Here is a 20,216-nt window from a genome sequence, read left to right on the forward strand (position 1 = left end):
TCAGATTCTGACCATTTCATGGCTTTGCTATAGTGGTCTGCTGTTGTTTAGGAATGGTATTCTCCGATTTCGTACTCCCACCAAAACCTGTGCTACTGCCCCTCTCCTGTGGTGCACTTGAGAGAGGAGTTGGAGGCACAAAAGTCAGAGAATAATGTGCTAAGAACAATTTCCTGGAAACAACAAGAAAAGAAAACTTACAGTAACAGCAACAATATCAATAACAAAAGTGTGCAAAAGAGTGATTCATGCCAAAATGCTCACTATGGAGCCCACAGTTCCAGCCATGCCACCCTGATGACAAGAGAGCCCTTCCTTTCAGAAGGGAAGTCACTTCCCTTTGCCCCCCGAAATGAGGTACAGAATAACCTCTAGATTGTAGGCATCTTCTCTCCTGGCTACGGCAAAATTAACCCTGTCCTGGCCAGAACCAGAACATGTTCATTCTAGAGAAAACTAAGGTTTCTAAGTAATAAAACTATAAAGCACAGGAGCATTTTATGATATTAAACCTTACACTTAAATATTGGGTTTAATATGACCTTTTAAAATCTTTGGAAGGCACATAAATTTTGAAAGCTTTTTTTTTTTTAAATTCTCTCCTTGCAACACTACCTTTTGATAGTTTTGTCAGGATTAGGCTGAATCAAACTTAAGCCTTTTTTTTCCTTTTTACCCAAAAGGAGCTGGAATCTGTTCTGGAGCATCATTTGTTACATCTGGAGCTACTACCAGGCTTTTGATTAGACCAAGCCTTACAGATGGCAAGATTCTACTTTAAAATTCCTCTCGTGTTTGGAGATGTCAATAAAGTTCTTTTAAAGTGTCAGAAGTGATTGCTCTGTTTGTAGTTTTGCTAATACCAATTACAATGGTATTGTCTCCAGTCAGAAGAAGGTATAAAGAAACAACTAAATAAACCCTTCTCATTCCCCTACCCACTCAGACACTAAACTGCACGCAAACACCTAGGCACAGAAAGAGATGCACACATGCATACACATGCCACTCTGCTTCTTTGGAAGGAATATATTAAAGTATTGGCCCTGTGGAATAATGAAGGAAGTATGTAAATACAGCACTCTATTCTTTCAAGAAAAGCTTTAAAAATGCACATACTCCACTCCCCCTAAATTATGGTAGAAGATGGGTCATAATAGCTAATGTAGTAGGCAAGAAGGGAGAATGGAGCACAATTCCCTAAACTCGATAAAATAAGCAATTACTCTTGTTATCTGAATGGCTCTGTCAGTGGAGAAGTTGTCTGTGTCATAACAGAATCTAACAAAGGCTGTTGCCTTTAAGCATCAAAGGCTTTGGCCTTATTATCTTTGTAAGATGTGCATGTATAATAAGTTTTCCTAACAAATGGCGAGGAAGCATCTCTGGCAAAATATAAAATGGTGATAAACTATGTCCAAATGATTAATTCACAGAAATTCTCCATCACACTGCAGCTACATGTGCCCGTCTCTTCTGTTATGCCCTTGGAGATTTTCATACTAAACGTATGTGCATATTTTTCATGGCCACTGATATTTGAATTGCAGCCTGCTCCCATGCAGAACATAAAACACTTCAAACTGCATAATGCTGACTAAATTATAAGTTCTCCAGTGGCCTGAGGTAGCAAGGGCCATAATAATGAGTGTGCTTAAGTGGTTTGTGTAGATTTTTTTTCCCCCTTTAATTTTAATGCCCTAACTTGCTGCTGCCTTTTCTAAACCTAGGGATTGTCTCATACAATCATAACAACAGGGAAATAGAAACTGCATTATGCTTTGAAAAAATGTGGCATGCAAAGCAAAAGCTCCACTCATCAAGCACAGTGATAGCCGATTCAGCCCTATTAGTCACATGGACAGAAAATGCTTTGGTGACTTTATCCATACTTGTAATTATATTTGAGCTGTTCTACGCATAAAGTCACATTTACTGAAAAGCTGTGACCCTTCCAATCACATTGATGCTGCACATGTTAAAAAAAAAAAAAAAGAAAAGAAAAGAAACACATCTGAAGTATCATTTGATTTAAAAGATTATGAAACTAGGTAAATGAAGCCTGCAAAATACTGAGAATTTTACTTATGGTATTACAATAGGTCAAAGTGGACAGCTGTATGAGCTGTAACACTTGGTGATTTTGCAATGTTTTTAATGTTCTGGTATTGGTTATTTTTCTTGGGTTTACTCAAAAGACAACTAGACGAAAATGCTTACACTGCAGCAATGCTCACTTCCATGGTAATTGGAAAAATATATACAAACTGTGCTAATATCCACGGATGTTTACAGTCAGGAAGATAAAAAGAGCCTGGGCACATGTTAACTGTTTCTATCAACTTCCCCCACCTCTAAATAGAGACCATTTTTGGCCAGCACATCGAGTAGCAAGGAGCTATTGACTTCACAAATCAATGTAAAGGAAGACAGGCTCCTTGAAAAATCCTTTCAAGTGCCCCTCTTTTGTTCCACAATGTTTTGGGAAGTTCATTTCTACATTGCTTGCTCTACAGGATTGAGGTAGATGTTTAAACTCATTTCTCACAGGATTCACACTGATCACTATCTGCACCTAACCACTTCACCTAGCCTAAGGTCTGAGGCCTTTGCATATGACTGCAAACTTATGCAGCTTAAGTTCTCCTATGTCAATATGGCTACACAAGTCTTCCTCTGGCAACAGTCCATGGACCTCTTCCTCATTGAAAACATGTAGTAAAATACCTTGGCAACAGTATCTAGCAATAATCTTAAGTGGAAGAAGTGAAGGTAAAGGCTTTTCACCCCACCTCCCGATTACTTCAGAATCCTGGTGTGGTGCTCCTGGGTCAGTAAGCAGTAAGGGTGGCTCTGCTGGCATGGCAGAAAAAGATCAGCGGGGCATCACAGCATATGTTGAGATGGCCATAATACACAGAGTATCACCATACAATTTCAGGAGGCATCATGCATCAGCCCATTCAGAGCAATACCCTGCCACTTCAGAAGACTTCAAAAATCTATGCTTTAGAGTTCTTCAGTCCAACCTTTTATACCCTTCATCTTACACGCCTTACACCTGTGTGCCCTCTGTGCCCTTTTGTGATTGGTCACCACACCTCGGCACTCCATGTCCCATTATCTTCAATGCTGCTCACCTGTCCTGCATAGCTGTAGCCCACTGGGCATGAGGCTCCACCGCAACCCCACTCCCAATCACAACAAACTGTGTGCCTACAGCAGCCACTGTGCCAACTCTGTAGAACAGGTAAGAACTCCTGAAGTAACACCAAGACCTCCCAAGAAGTACTGTCTCTTCTCTCCGGCCTCTCTTACACATTGGACATATTCTCCTTCCATAGCAGTGAACTAAATACATCTTTCATGAGGTTAATTCCCCATCATTATGGATACTGTTCAGCCATTTTACTTACTCAAAGTGAGTCCAAAGTGAAGAATGAAACTACTTGTTAGTTGTCAGAGAGTACAACCCTACTTGTTGCAGTATCTTGACCTTCTGCGGCTCTTTTCCTCACTTTCATTTTATACTTTGTGATTCAGTCATTGGGTTGCAAATATGAATTAGATTTATTTTTTATGTATTTGATCTGTCTTTGTCCCTAAAATGAAAGTGTGGTAAATTCACTGAGTGACAGCTTGGCTGAGGTTGGAAGGGACCTCTGGAGGTCATCTGGTTCAATGCCCCTACTCAAGGAGGGCCACCTAAAACTAGCTGCCCATAACCATGTTAAGATGACTGTTGAGTATCTGCAAGGATAGAGCCTCCCCAGCCACTTGGCTCTGTCTTATTTTCACCTTCCTTTCAAATATTTTTATGTGCTGACAAAATTCCCTTAGTGGTCCTCTGCTGGACTCTCCAGTTTTCCTCCCAGCTCGCTTTCTGTTCAGCCTACCTATACTTCATCACCTTCTGCATGACAATCTTGTGAGAGCCGGGGTCAAAAGCTTTAGAGAAATTGAGGCAGACAATATCCATTACCTTCTCTATAACAGCAGTCATTTCATTATAGAAGGTTATCAAGTGGTCAAGCATGACTCCCTGGGGTGATGACTTGGCCTTTATATGCCTGGAAATACTTTCCAGGATGAGCTGCTCCATTGCATGCAAAGGAATTGAGGTGAGGCTGTAATTGGCCAGTAGTTCCTGGGGTCCTCCTTGCCCTTTCTGGAGACAAAATGACACTGGCTATCCTCCAGTCCTCAGACACTACTAGCGACTATGTCATTCAAAGATTATCAAAAGTAGTGTCTCAATGAGGCCAGTTCCCTCAGATCTGATTGTTGCATCCCACCAGAGCCCATGGACTTACACATGTCCACTTTGATTAATTATTTTCTAATCTGAACCTCTCCCATTAAGGGTAAGACTTCTTTGCTCCAGTCTTCCCTCTTGGTCTCTCAGTCCTCAGGTTTCTGAAGGTAGGTCTTTCTGGAAAAGACTGAGGCAAAGATGGCACTCAGTGACTCAGCCTCTCCCACATGTTATGTCATCAGGGCTCTTGCCCCATTCAGCAGCAAGTATGTATTTTTCCTTTTGCTAATTTTGTACTGTGAGAAGTCCTCTTGATACCTTTAACTTCCCCCACTACATACAATTTTAGACAGATTTTGGCTTTACTAGCATAATTTCTGCATGTTCAGACAGTGTCTCTCCTTCGTATGCTTGAGTTTTGCCAGGAACTCCTTGATAAAACATATAATCGTCCTGATATTTTTGCCTGACTTCCTACTTGTTGCAATAGACTGTTCTTGACGTTGGAAGAGATAATCCTTGAATATCAAACAGCTTTCTTGGGCCCCTTTTCCATTCAGGGCCTTATTCCATAGGAGTCTGCATGAACAATCTCCCTGCAAGGCCAAAGTGTCCTGATGTCCAGGGTCATGATCTTTACTCTCCTGATACCCAGGGTCATGAGCTTGCTTTCTGCCCTACTTACTCAGGATTCTGAGCTCCACTATCTCACGGCCACTGCAACCAAGACTGATTTCAATTTTCACATCCTCAACCTTCTTCATTTGTAATTATGAGGTCCAGCAGAACACCTGTCCCCACTCAATCCTCTGTCATTAGCGTCAGGAAATACTATCCAGGAACCTTCAGGATGGAATATATCTGTGTTGTTCCTTTGGAAGATATCAGGTGGGTGAAGTTCCCCCAGGAGAACCACAGCCTGCAACATGAGGTGTCTTCAGTCTACAAAAGATCTTTTCCATTTGTTCTTCCTGCTTATGACACCTGTAGTTTACATCTACTACATCACCCAGTACTCAGAAACTGATATCCAAGAGCACTCAGCTGGCTCACAGTCCATTCCCTAGGCAGAGCTCTGTACACTCCAGTTGCTCATACTAAACAAGGTCCTGAAAGCCCAGTAAACAGGAAAATGTTCAGTGTCTAAGCACTTATTTTGACTATGAGCAGGCATTGCTTCCCCTAAGTATTATATACAACATATATAATTATTCACAATTGTTGTACAGGATATACCACCATAAATAGGCATGGTTTACTCTGCATACCTGGTTTTACTTCAAGGGGCACCCAGGTAAATTTCACATTTCCTGAAATATCCGTCTGTATATTCGGTTACCTTAAGAGTCTGAACAACCAAATTTCCAATCATCTATTTAGTGTGGGTAACTTCTTCATTATATAATCTGCTCAATACTGCTTATACTGGCAAAATTAAGTCAGGCATGTATTTTAACACATGGAAAGTGAACAGGTATGCTGATTCATCAACCTGAATTCATGTGACAGAGATTCTTAAGATGCAAAAGCCCTAATATTGTAGTATTCAGATACATGAAGACCCTTGCCTGCCAAAGAAATAAACAGGCAGTGATCTGGCTTCAATCTCTATCTTTGTCTCTTTCTCTGGCATACCTTGTCCAACATTTTAGAGTGCAAACATCTGCAGCACCTTAGTCTTCCTCAAGTCAAAGGTGCTTCCCTCATTCCAAGTGGACAGCTAACCTTTAAAGAGGCTTTTCAAGGAAAGTTTCAATTTAGATTTGCATCCTTGGTCGGCAGTGTGCTGAGGACTCATCTGTGGCTTCAGGCAGATTTTAATTTAAAAATACCACTACTACTACTACAAGAAAAGCCAACTCTACTGATTATGTGATGTGTGGGCATCACATCTCCTGAGGCAGACATTCCAGCTCCTTAAGCTGAAAAAAATGATTTCTTTGTCATACCAAACCTTGCTTATCCCCAGAGATTTTTCAGAGAAGGTTTGAAAATAAAGGTGTGTTCAGGAATTCTCATTTACAAAACAGTATGTAAAGTAGTCAGGTTTCAATACCTTTTAATGAGCAGGTGAGCTTTGTTTAGTCCTGCCTTCAAAAGTGGAATATTTATACCACTTTCCTCAGTAAAACAGTGCACCACTTATCTCTTGGGCATTCCTATGTGAATCTTGTCAAGATCTACTGCTGAGTTTTCAAGTGTCAGATTTAGGATGAAAGATTTTTAGAGAAGTATCTCACAAACAAACTTTCAGGAGCTGACTGATGTGTGAGACACCTTGCTCTCACTAAGACAATGTAGTTTGTTCAAATTAGTTTACAAGACTTCTTATTTCAGCTCATTAAAAACACAAATGCTGGATGCTAATAACTTATGGAGGGTGCTTTTTATGCGTCCCTTTGGAACATGCCCTGTGTTCTCTAGCACTCTTTGCATTTAATATGTGATTAAGGTTGAATTTAGAAAAGAGAAGGCTTTCACACAGTATTTCAAAAGAGTATTTAAGTCATGTCTTTAACGTTCTACCTACAGAAGAAACAGAAGTCTTAGCAAAGACTGTGCATGTTTTAAACATGCACGTTTTCAATCCCATAGAACTACATATATTTTGAGCACCTATCTCCTCCAGGTAAACTAGATAAATCCTTTTCTAAATCCAAACCTAATGATTGTGATTATTCTTCAGATAAAAGCTCATAATAGAACAGAAACACATTTTTCAAGCAAAATACTACACAAAATGGTAAAATTGAAAGGCTTATTTAACAAGGCCCTGCTTGTGTGGCTCAGCCCCCATGTGAGAGGATTTCCTTTCTTGGTAAGAAACAAATTCACCTTTCTTTCCAAAACCATCCCAAATGAAACACTTTTCAAGAGCAGGAAACAAGCTAATAACTCAGTGGCCACCTGTCAGTTGGGCACTGGTCCAGTGTTACTGATTTCACAGAGGCTGCAGAAAAAGCTGTAGTAGAAGCCATAGGCCACAGAAATCAGCTTGTAGTACTTTCCAGGTGTAACTGACACAGGATTAATAGATCCAATTTCCCAGATGGAGTAGTTTACTTGTGGTGCAAAATCTGAAGTCTCCCCATCTCAAAACATCATCTCTTTGCAAGCTGAAACAAACTGTAGACACATGTTCCTTTTTCTTAAATTACCTTGCTCTGATGTCATCCATGGCATGATTTTAAGACTGCATAAATAAAATATATGCCTGAATGTTAACCAAGTACTGAGCAGAAATATGAGTATGAACTGGTTCTGCTTGTGACTCTAAGTAAATGTAAGACTCAATTGTAAGACTTAGTTTCTAGCTTCTGTGTAACACCCAGTAAAACCCTTGGCCTGGGTCTATGAAGAATTACCTAGAGCCAAATGGAAGACACAAAAGATGGATACTTAAATCAACTCCTTGCACATGCCCAAGTAGTCAGTCTCATTCTGCTCAGATTTACAGTAATGCCTCCCACATGCTAGAATTACCTAACAGCCCTCCAATTTTTATCTTAAGGCCAGTCAGACCACTTCTTTATCCCACATCTTGCCACCAACTGAACAAGTGTATTAGCTACGGCTCCTGTGGTTCAAGAGATGCCATTGTCACTATAAAATTTTCATTCAGCATAATCAAGCAGTTTCCAGAGCAGTTTGGCCCACCTTAAGGAGCCATTGCTGAAAGACAAGAAAAGGAATAACTGCTGAATACACAAATATTCTATTGTCAAAATTTTATAGAGCACTTGCTCTTTACGTTGTTTAATTGAGTTTGGAGACTGCACCCTTCTGATGATGAAGACAGGTCACAGAGCTTTAGAGATGAAAATGAGCACCTTCAATCCCCTTAATTTATAAAGTATTTAAATCTTTGTACTTCTGCAAGAGCTGTCACTTGCATTATTTGTCCTTCTCTCTTTAATGGATAGTTGTAGTTCCCCTACGTTGATCTGAAATCTGACACATTCTTTTCTAATTAAGGACATCTAATGGGAAAGTTACACTTTCCCATGATGCCTACTACAATAAATCCTTCTAATTATTAATGTATCTAGGCAAGTGACATCTCATTATTTGGGTGAGTTCACAAAACCATTTGACAGGGAACAATGATGACTCAACGCCAAACCTAAATTTGGAAGAATTTAAGCAGATCAGAGATTTTTCACTACCATAAATATTTTTTATTCAGATGGTTTAAACTAACAGATACTCAGACTGGAGGCCTCAGAACAGTTACACCTCTTCCCAATGCAATGGGAATTCCAACTGCAATGGAGAACACTGGTGTGTTTTGAAGCGCACCTGCAAGTATGCTGTTCCTGTCACAGTTCCCTTTTTGATCTTTCTGTACTTTATTTCTACAGCAAATATACAGCATGACTGGAGCAGAAAATGCACTAAGGCAATTTTAGATAATACTTGATTTGGCATTCACTCACTGGTATCATTTTGTGAGTTCTTTCCTGTACGTAAACAGGAGAGGGCTTGTATGCCGGTGCCTGTTCGAAGAGTTCTACCAGCATTCCGTGGAGCTGTCAGAGCATCAGCCTACACTGAGCAATTGCGTTACGTGGGGAGAGGCTGCAGAAAACGCTCCTTAGTTGTGCCAGTGCGGGTGGGTTCCTCAGCCTCCCTCTCCCAGTTAACCTGGGGGCTCTGCTCAGGGCACAGCAAAACCAAGGCCTGGCAGTCTCTTCAGGAACATCTCTCACCAGCCAGGCCACGCCGTTGCTGCCGGGGCAGCCTCAGTGACGCGTTCCCAGACCCCTTCCCGGTCCTTGGGGCACAGCTCAGGGCCGCAGATCGCACCACCCCTCCCTCTATTTCGGAGACCCAGAGCGCTCAAACCGCCCCTGGCGGTGGGGACGAGGCCTTCGCCCCTGCTGGGAAACGCGGGGACGAGGCAAGGCAAAGCGCGTGGAAGAGCCCATTAGCTCTACAGCAGCTCGCTGAGGAAAGCGCCACACAGACGGCGAGGCACCCCCGGCCCAGCCAGGCCAGCCCGGGCTCCGTCCCTCACTCCCGAGGTCCTGCGGGCGGCGGCCAACGCCGAGCCGGCAGCGCCCCCTGGCGGGAGGCCGCCGCCATGGCGCCCTGGCTGCGCGGCCCGGCCGGGCCCTGGCGCTGAGGCGCGGCCGCGGCAATGTCACCTCTCCTCCTCTGACTGCGATCATTATTATCAGGGTGCTGCAGCGGCCTCGGCTGAGGGGACTGAATTTCTGGGATTGTCGATAGCAATGAATAATTCAAGGCGCTGCCGCGGAGGATGAGGAACCCGAGATAAGCGTACCGAGAGATCAGCGGAAGCTCCAACTTTTAAAAAGTGAAGGGGAGAATATTAAACTCGATCCCTGGCGCCCGGTCCGCCCGTATCAGCGGATCCTGGCACAGCAGTTCGCATCCTGGAATGCTCTGTGCACGCCTCCAGTGCCGGTGGGATGCTGGAGGATGCAGGGTCCAGCAGCTGACCTCGGTGAGCCCAGCGCTCTGGTCCGGCTCCCTGCTCAAGGCAGGGTCAGCCGGGAGGTACGAGCTGTCTGTCCCTGGGAGGTACGAGCTGTCTGTCCCTGGGAGGTACGAGCTGTCTGTCCAGGGTTTCAACCCCCTCAGGTCCCGAAATCCTGCCAGACTGGGTGCTGCACAGCCCTGTGGACAACCTGCTGCACTGCTTGGCTATCTTCGGGGAGAAAAGCATCACTGATCGGCAGTCTCGTTTCAAGACTGTGACAATTGACTCCCATCCTCCCACCCTGCAGCACTGAGAAGAGCCTGGCTCCATCTTCTTGACAACCTCCTCACAGGAATGAGAAGGCTGCTATCTTCACTAGCTGCATAGCTATCAGAGGGTCCCGTGTAGCCCTCTTTACACCATGCTGCATAAACCCAATTCCCTCAGCCTCTCCTAAGAGGGCAAGAGCTCCAGTGCTCAAGCATTTTAATGCCCTTGCTGGATTCATTCTAATTTATACATTGCTTTCCTGCACTGTGGATCCCCAGATTCAATGGAGTGGGGCCTAATAAATGGTAATCAGAGAGGGATTGTCTCCTCTCATTCTGTGGCTGCTGGCCGCCTTTGCAGACAGTCTGTGCTTCTGTCTTATGTCCACCAAGGCCCCCAGATCCTTTTCCATAGAGCTGATTCCCATCACTCTGGCTGTATTGTTGCTCAGGGCTCTTCCTTCCCAGGTGAGGGACTTGACATTTGCTCCTGCTGAATTTTGTAAAGTTTCTGCTGGATAATCCACTAAGGTGGTTTACTACTTACTACTATTATCTAAGCTTGACCATCCAACCAGTTTGTTAGCTGTCTAGTTATCCACTCATCCAAACTGTGGTATCTCACCTTGGATATAAGAATCCTGTGAGACAGGGTGTTAACAGCTTTGCAAAAGTCAAGGTGCTGCCCTTGCATCCCTAAATTCAGACATTTTGTCATATAAGGCAATCAGATTGGTCAAGCAGTTGGCAAACTTATGCTGACTCTTGCAGCTTTCACTATGAATCTTGAGAAGGAACATGATCGAAAGCCTGGGAATGGTGGTGCTCCTATCTGGGCACCAACGCAACTGTGAACGTTTCTGTAGTGTTTTTACTCTCCTTATTTCAACACCTAGAAAATATCAAGAATGTGAAAGAGCATCTGCTACTGATGCCAATGTTAATTGTTCTTGGAGCTTTCTGTTGACAGTGTTGGTGGCTGCATAACCAGCTAAGGTTGGAACATTACCAGCTGTCTACTGGTGAAGGGAAACTCTGGCAGAAAAGTGATTTACTCAACATCACATGTGTTGTTGTCAAGCAGGAGCAGAACTCAGGATGTACTCCCTTCTGGTCACATCCCCAAATTCACCACATAACTAATGCCAAGAACATAGTTTTCCATTCAGACTTTTGAGACAAATAAATACTTCTTCCATCCAGTGACCTCAGCTTGAGGTTTCATTGCATTATAAATATACATGTCTAACATGCATAACAAAAAAGCAACACAATGGTGAAGTGAATTATCTGGATTGCAACATGCACTTGGCTCTGATAATAAGCACTTACAGGGAACATGTGCTCATTGGGGAATGTTAAAAAACCTAGGATGACAGACTGAAAAAAGCAGGTACATGAACAGAGACAGCAAAGCTGGCAAAAATATTGTTGCAAATGGAAGGTAAATATTTATTTTATGTTTTTACGGGAAATTTCTAGATGTGTGTGGTTTTGTTTTGATTTTAAAAATACATTTTAATATAAATATAGCTATACAGCCCTCATTCATGCTTAAAACTTTCTGTGCAATTTTTGAACTTTAAAATGCAAAAAACATAGGACAGTGTCTTTCCCCTCTTCCCTTCCTGAATCAAGCTTGTTTCACCTAGGAAATCACTGGTGTGTCTTTGCCAGACATCTTAAAGGTGCGAAACAAAGAATCTAGATTTTCTCTCTGTGAGTCAAGTAAACTAAAAGGAATTTAGTGCAACATGGGGAGCCTGACATAAAAGGTGAAAACAACATAGTATGGATTTCCATCCTATCATCAGCTCTGCCTTCTGTATTTGCTAGTTGTTTGGCATGCTCTGCTTGTGAAATGGCTGTGCAACGCTTCTAATGTTGCATGTTGTCTCCAGGAGAGAAATGAGGAGTTTCTCATGCTGTGCTTATGCACAGTTCTCCCAAATTAATTTAAAGTATTCACATGTACATAATGGCTAACATATGAGAAGGCTATTGCTAATTTCCACATAATAAACAGGCTAAATCATCGGCTTAGTTTTGTTGATATGTCCAACCAAGTCAGGGTTTCCAGTGGTTTGGGTTTTTTTGTAATTTTCTTTTGTCCTTTTTGTCCCCTCATCTCTATAAATGAACTGCTCTTTGTGTTGCTTTGATCCAGCAGAAAAGGAAGGTATTATAAAACAAGTCCATTAATAACATTTATCAAATATAATATTTATCAAATAACTACTGATCAGATTAGAGTGGCAAGGCCTTCCAAGGTGTTAAAACAATGGCATAATGAATGCCAACAAGGAAGGCAAGCCACCAACAAAATTAAAAATATATTTAAAGCAACACAATAAACATGTTCTGCAGCTCCTTGTCTAAGAACATACCTATGGTTTCCTTGCACACACACCGTGGTTGCATAGAAATTATGCAACCAGACCTGGTAGGTGGGATAGTTCATTTCTAGATTATTTTAGCCCAGATTCATTCTTTTGCAGTTCCCTGCCCTTCAATCCACTGTGGCTTGGATGTGGTAGTTACACAGGTACAAATCAGGCCAGTATTTGGCTCTTTAGTTCAGTACTTATTTACTGAAAGGTAAAAAGGGACATTCCATTTTACTACAATTTCTCAGCAAGCATCTTGCCACAAGTAGAAAACCCTTATTATGTTTAAACAGTGCTATCACAAAACCTAGCACATTTAGGAGCTGTCATGGGGCGCTGCCTAATCTGAGACCACCACTGTCCTCTAAATTGAGCAAAGAATAGACACTACTAATGTTAGAAGTCACTATCTTTGTCTGATCATCAAAGTTTACATTTCAGGATACTTGAGAAGGTACATCTCTCCTCACGCAGAGGAAATAAGGAGGAGCTTGGTTGCAAGTAATTATTGCTGTGCAGAAAATGGCACTTGGAGCGACTGGCTTCCCTGGGAGTTGGACCCATGTCTGCTGGCTGGCTGGCTGAATCAAGGACTAGTCAGCATGACTTCACAGCCTGTCATCTGGATAAAACACAGGAAACCACCTGTGCCTACACTGAGGAGAGGCATTCTGTTATTGCTGGATTTCCTATCTGTTTCTGAATCTAATTGCCTGTTTCCTAACTGTGCACTGACTTGATTTAGTTTTATTGTACTTGGCAGTGGGATGAGTGGTAAGAGTGAAGTTATGTGGGGCTAGGAAATATAGGGTCTATATTGGAGTCTTCAGTGTATACTAGGTCCTTTTCCTCAGAATATTCAGAGCCTAACAAGTTCAGCATTTTAAAAAGGCCGTTGCCCACTTCATCATGATGCTGGATTTGCTTGAATGCTGTTAACACAAAAAAGTGTTGGAAAATTTTAGCTGCAAGCTGTTCACTCTCTTTGTCAAAGGAATTAGAAAGAAAACCCCAAAGTTTTTGTATCTCTGTGTAAACTGAGAAGCAACACAGCATGCCCAGAGAGTGGTAACCATGAATGCTGTTGCTGTGCAATGAAAATGATGGGATGCTTGAAATAGAGCTGACAAACCACTATGAAATTCACTGTCAGAGGATGTCTTATTATAAACCACCAAAGGACTAGCCGAGGTGTGGTACACATGGCATCCATAGTTTGAGGGGCACATGTAGACAAAATATCCTTCCATGGCATTCCAAGAGATGACACACACAAGTGTCATCACAGACAAGTGTCTGTGTAATGGGACCTGATGTGGTGCACTCTACAAGTACTGAGGGAGCTGTTTGGTGTCATTGCAAACCTGCTTCAGTTACCGTTGAATGGTTGTAGTGATTGGCCAAGGTTTCCGCACAATGTAAGAAAACGTCATTCCTATCTTTATAAATAACAAAGAAAGAGGATTCAGGGAACTGGACCTTGACTTTGGGGAATGTGATGGAGAAAATAACCCTAAAAATAACTTCAATTATTTTAAGATGGTGTTTGGGAGTAGTCAGCACAAATTCACAACAGAGGAAATCACGTCTAATGAATTTGATAGCTTTCTATGAAGAGCATCTCACTGGATGATGGGACACCAATGGACAGGGTCCCAGACAACCAGATCAAGGTGGTCTGCTTCAGCAGGGGGGCACTGGACAAAATGTACCCCAAAGGCTTGTTCCAGCCTCAGTCATTTTGTCATTGTGTAAAATGTATCTGTGGCATTGCTAAGGACTATAGTTTGTGTGCGTGCTTGACACATACACCAAATAAGCAATTCAAATGCATGATAGGAGATAATTCAATGTTTTAGAAGCATCTATAAACTAGAGCTCTGTTTGTATTCTGTGGCCCAAGCAGCTGGAAAAGTGGATCTCTGCTTACACCATTTAATTACTAACACAGAGAATGACACTTTCTGTTTGCTCTAAGTAAAGGTATATGAGCAACACATTTTGAATTAAGTCTGGGATAAACAGTAAGTGCTTTGGTGTCCTGAGCTGCTGCAGTAAGTGAATCCCAGGGCATTCAATATTAATTCTGAGTATTCAAAAAAAACCAAAAGCAACAACATCAAAAAAAAAAAAAAAAAAAAAAAAAAAAAAAAAAAAAAAAAAAAAACCACACCAAAAAAAAAAAACCACAAACAAAAAAAAAAAAAAACCAAAAAAACAAACAAAAAAAACCAACAAAAAAAAAACCAAACAAAAAAACACCTAAAAGAGAGGCAGATCCTGGAAAGAAAACCAGAAATCCCAGTCTAGCAGTTGAACTTTTATCTCTAGCTTTTATTCAATTTGTTTTTCATTTATTCATTCTCCCCATTCTTAGGAAGAATGCCATTCTTAATGGCAGCAGAGAGTGACTTAGAAAAAACATGGAGAAATCTGTGGAGAACAGTTGAAATCAGGCCTGTTGTAATCAAAGCTAGCACTGTTGGCTGCTGTCTGTGCAATGGTTTTGTTCCACAACTCAGAAAAACAGGAAATCTCTGCACCAACTAATTGGAGGCTACCGATTCTGTGGGGTAACAAATCACATTGGCTTACTAAAAACAAGAACTCACAGCTATGCATCAAGTGTATACATGAACACAGAATATTTTTAGGTTATTAATAAAAAGTGTCTTGAATGGGCCTGCTTTCCAACACTCACATTAACCTGTTTATCACCTTCAAGAACTCTGCTCCTGTACAGGACTAGCCTGTGCTTCTGCTAACAGTCCTGATATCCCACTCCTCTTAAGACCAGACAGACCTATTTTGAACATACTTATGAATAAAAACTCAAGAGAAGTAAGAGGCCAATTAAAATGCTATAGGAGCAATGCTGAGAATATGGCAATCATACTTCAAATATCTGTTTGCTTTTGTTTTTATGACTGCATATTAACTCCATTAAGTTTTAATGCACACTGGAATGCTGTGAATGACAAGTGGCAAAACAATTGAAACAATTCCTTGCTGTGACACTTTAAGGAGGACATTGCATTAACAGTTTATTTCAATAATAGAAACTTCTGAGAGACTGGAAATTAAGTGTTCCAAATGAGCTTTAAATATAGCACAAGAAGTTTCGGTTTTAATGGACAAAGGCTGTTCCCACTAAATGTACCCTTGTACTGCCAAAAGGGCTTTGAAATAAAATAAAGTGGCAAGTTTGAGGCTATTAGTGTCAGAGTCAGACAAGCCAAGCAATTGTAAATTAAGCTGATCTCAGTATTAAAGAAATCTCTTTGCATGAACTCCTATGTTCCCCTTCACTCTGGAAACCAAAGTTATTCCCTTGAGAAGGAACCTGGCTTCTAAGGCATTTGCTGAAGCATGAGAAATACGATAGATGACTGCTTGAATAATTTCCAGATAACAAAGTTTCTTTACTCAAAATCAGATCTTCATTAATGCTCAAAGTACAGAAAAAGAAAATTAAATTCAAAGAAACTTATAAAAGCTTCTTGTAAAATAACAGTACTCCTCAGCAAAATCTTAGGTTAATAATTCCAGATTAGTTAACCCTGTAACACTAGACTGAATCATAACAAGAAATGGTTTTTGTAAGATTTTTTTCTTTGATAAAACCCAGAAGGTATCACTTTTCATTATCAGGTAAGCAAAGTTTGCTAACAAGGATTTTCATTTAAACTGAAAAGGAGAACACAGAAAATGAACAGTAAATAGGAATTTTAAAAAAAAGCTTTCACCTTTGAAGGTCTGTGACAAATCAGGACAAATCAATGAAATTACAGTCCCCATCTCTGAATGGTCTCTTTGTCAAAGTGGCTGCAATGAATAACGTGATCATAACCCTCATGTAGTGTCATGTCTGGCATCCCTTCTGGGTGCTTTGGATGCCTCAGGGCCTGGCAAATGCCAGTGGAGGTCTGAACAACTGAATCAAACTTCTGGTCTACCCCAGTGAGACAACTGGGTTTTTGTTACCTAGTTTTCTGGGGTTCCAGGATGAGGGAAGAGACGAGAAAGTTGACTCCATGTATCAGAAGGCTTGATTTATTATTATATAAGATATAAAAACTATACTAACAGAATAGAGAAAAGGATTCCACTACTAAGCTATGCTAAGAATAGAATAGGAATCTGTAAACTGAGGTCTTCTCAGACAGACTGAGACCAGCAGAACAGGTGTCCTGTGATAGGCTCTTAATTGCAAACAGTTTGACGGGGCCAATCAGAGATTTTCTCTGTTGCATTCCACAGCAGCAGATAAGAATTGTTTACAGTTTGTTCCTGAGGCTTCTCAGCTCTCAGGAGAGGAAAATTCCTAAGTAAAGGATTTTTCATAAACTATGTCGGTGACAGGTTTTGAGGCCCTGGTGATGGTACCCACAACCTCCACTGCCTACAGAGTATAAAGAGCTGCCCATACCAGCCCTGACACACAGATACACAATACAGGACTCTGTCTCAAACTTACCTCCTCTCAAAGGCAGAAAAAGCAGCCATGAGCTGTCAGGAGCATAGAGAAATGTAAAACCTTTAGTTATATACTGAAAGCACTCAGGTAATTGGAGCTCCAAGATCTTCTTGCCCTTACTTGCAGTACTTGAGTCTTCAGAAAGATAAATGTAGTGTCAGCGGCTTCTGATGAATTGTATTTTAATTCCTGATAATCTGCATTTTAACTGCTTAACAAAAATGATATTTACTAAGCAGAAAATTATTTCTACTTGTAATTACTGTAACTTTCATTTCAAAACTGCTAAAAAATCAAGTTATAAAAATGCATTTTTAAGGATATGCTAGTGTTACTATTCAAAAAAACCCCAGCCAATATCATGTAAATGGTTTTATTCTCAAAAAAAAAAAGTCAACAATATAAAATATTTTAACATTCTTTCAGTTTAAATATTGGTGACAGATTATGCATTTACTCAAATAAAGTGCTGTTTTTACAAATAGGTATTTTGTTTTTACTTTTATTGCTGTTCTAACCTCATAATATTGAATATATAAAATATATTTTGATTACTGAAGAATGCAGCATTACTTCTCCTTTATATTTCTTCCCATGAAACCACTACATTTTCAATCTAGACTACTTTATCTGTATCCAATCAAAAGAGGCATATTCAGCTTATGTATTTCCCCATGGAGAAGGGGCCACAATTTATGGTGTCCTTCTTGCCTTCTTCCATGCTTTTGTTCCTCTTGACTTGTGCCCATATTGGTCTCCTGTGGATTCTTCATCTATGGGCAAGAGTGGAATGAAACATCCATCTTCTTGCATCTTCACCCATTCTTCCTGCTCTTCTGACTTTGCTCTTCCTGAATTCAGACCACTGATGCCTTGAACAATTCAACACTTAGGTTGAACTATAGAGGCAATCTCTTTGCTATTTGCTTTGCCTTTCTGTAGGTTTTGTATTTTAAGCACGTTACTGCAGAAAATCCTATGTCAGTGTAGTCAGGACTAGCTTTTCAAATTTTCATTTGTAGAGATTTACTTAGTCAGATGCTGGACTTCACCATGAAAAATAAAACCCACTTTTGTTCCAGTAGCTACCTTTTAGAAGAAACGGCTTCTTGTGGTTTTAAAGAGCATCCAGGAGCTGTAAGAGAGAAAAAAAAGAAGTCTGAAAAACTGTAATCAGCAAGACTCACAACTGTAAACAAGAGAGTAATTCCACAACTACTGCAAACAGGCCCACATTTCCCAATGTATGTGTTATACCAGTATCTAACAGTTTGATCCTGTAATTCGTTTTACTCATCTTAAGCCATCTTCTTTAAGGAGAAGGTATAAAAAGTCAAACTCATGTGTGAAAAGGTCACCTACTGCCACAGAGTTTTGAGTATCCCTCTATTCTCAATGTGCACTTTTCCAGTAAGTGATTATCTGAATCCTGTATGATATTTATATGCAAGTCTGTATTGATTTTGCTCCTATTTTTACTTCTCTCTCTGCAATCTCTAACTCCCTCCGCTGGATAATTTCCACTGGATATTTTTGAGTCTAAATCCGAAAATGAAAAGTAAATGCACAAATAATTCTGTATCTGCAGATACATATGTATATATCAATATATATATAACATGCTATAATATGTGAAAAGAAACTTGAGGACCAGAATTTCCACTAACTATACACTGCATGGCATCATATTCTTTTTTCATCATAGTTATAGCTACTCTTCATTTAAACTTTTGTCTGGAGAATATTTGGTTTATTCTCCTGCCTTTGTTCATTGCCACTACCAGATGTTTGGATTTTCTCTTTTCTTCCCACCTGTCAGAAGTTGTTTAGATGGGGGAGAGCAGCTGGATGCCTGTACTAAATAACAAGGCTGATCTTTCTCTTACAGACATTTCAATAAACTTGGCATTAAAAGGCAAACTAAGTTAACTGGTAGTTAGCTTTACCTCCAAGCAATCTTAATGGGATTTTTCATAAGGAGTTTAAGAAATATCCTAGCAGAAAAAGATTGTCCTTCTGAGTACAAACCTTGGATGGTCTCTTGCATTTTTCATGCAATTTTTGTAGAAATGGCAAATTCTGTTACAAGCCATAAATGGGCAAGGGAACTTCCATGAAGTGTTTCCATTTTTTATCAGTGGATTCAACATGTAACACTTCCTTACACATTTATTATCTCTACAATAACTAGCACATAGGATTTTATGTATACACTTCTGGAGGAAATTATTTCAGTTGCTTTTCTCCCCCCCACCCCTTTTTTTTTTTTTTTAATAAGCATTCACATGACCTTTTTTCAGCTTTTCATTTCTGATTTGGCAAGTTTGTGTTGAAATGCAACTCTGTCTTCTTTGTTGTCATTTGCTTCAATTAACCTGCTGACCACTGCCAGATCTGTTCAACCTCTTGACTGCACTCAGTTAATGGGAGCATGAATCTTAACACAGCCCCCCCCAATAAACTAAAAAATTAGTCCTGGCAACAAGGCATTCAGAAGGTCCAATTTTCTTTTTTACCAGAATCCTGTAAGGTCACCTCCAACCACAAACAGAAACTCTTCCTGGGATAATATTATTTGTTAAATCCCATTCTCTCAGAAAGCTGGACTTCATGCTGCCACTTGCTGTTTCACTGAAGTTGGAATCCAGACATTTTGTTCCTCAGAGCCTCATGCCTCCATGGACTGGTTATCTGCTCTAAATGGCAAAGCAGCACAGTAATTCTGTGTTTGCTGGACACATTCACTGGGCTATAAAGAAGCAGTATCTTCCTAGAAGTTTTTCTTATCATGGATAGGGTGCATTGTCAATTTTCCAAGACATAATAGTAGTCAAACCACCAAAGTGTCAAAACCCGCTAAAACGTTCACTCTTGCAATGAATAACTTTATCAGACTTTCCTAAAAATGACCAAATAATTTCCATTAAAAAAAGAGATGAAGGCAATATTCCACATGCAAGTACTGTTTGCCTATTGAGAATTCATGGTGCTTCCAAACCTAATGGCTTGGGGGGGTCTAGTAGCCTCTGAATCATTTACACTGCTCTGCCTTATGCAGGTCAGGCAAGGACTGGAGCAAGGTATTCATACAGCCTAACCTAGTGTCCCTGGCATGGGGTGGGGGTAGAAGGATTCCATTTCAGAAACCTTTATGTGGGACTCCAAGACAGCTTAACCTGAAGTACTAGCGAAAAAGACTATGAAACGAATACACCAAGCAAGCAATAGCAAATTTCTAAGGCAGATGTCCTAGAGAAGCAGAAGGACTAAGCAGCTGAACTGCTTTGTACAGAACAGAGGTTGTTGTTCAAATTGTCACATAACTGAGATGTGATAACAGTGATGCAAATCTTTTTAATGGTTCAACAGGAAATGCAGGGAA

The 20,216-nt window shown here is 40.7% G+C and overlaps 1 protein-coding gene across 4 annotated transcripts in view; it reads right to left on the reverse strand.

Moving 5' to 3' along the window:
* Nucleotides 1-17,193: 17,193 nt before the first annotated feature.
* ANKS6 (ankyrin repeat and sterile alpha motif domain containing 6) overlaps nucleotides 17,194-20,216 on the reverse strand; it is a 38,856-nt gene continuing 35,833 nt past the window's right edge. For 3 of the 4 annotated variants that reach the window (XR_007776885.1, XM_018907819.3, XM_050970958.1), the window contains one exon: nucleotides 17,194-17,969. Coding sequence is in view for 2 of the 4 variants with exons in the window: in XM_018907819.3 (XP_018763364.3) it covers nucleotides 17,920-17,969 (50 nt within the window). In the remaining 2 variants the exon portion in view is untranslated. Of the gene's footprint in view, nucleotides 17,970-19,350; nucleotides 19,531-20,216 lie in introns of all 4 variants that reach the window. The other variant, XR_007776886.1, reaches the window with a different exon arrangement.

Source organism: Serinus canaria, chromosome 2, assembly GCF_022539315.1.
Source record: "Serinus canaria isolate serCan28SL12 chromosome 2, serCan2020, whole genome shotgun sequence".
Taxonomy (NCBI): Eukaryota; Metazoa; Chordata; class Aves; order Passeriformes; family Fringillidae; genus Serinus; species Serinus canaria.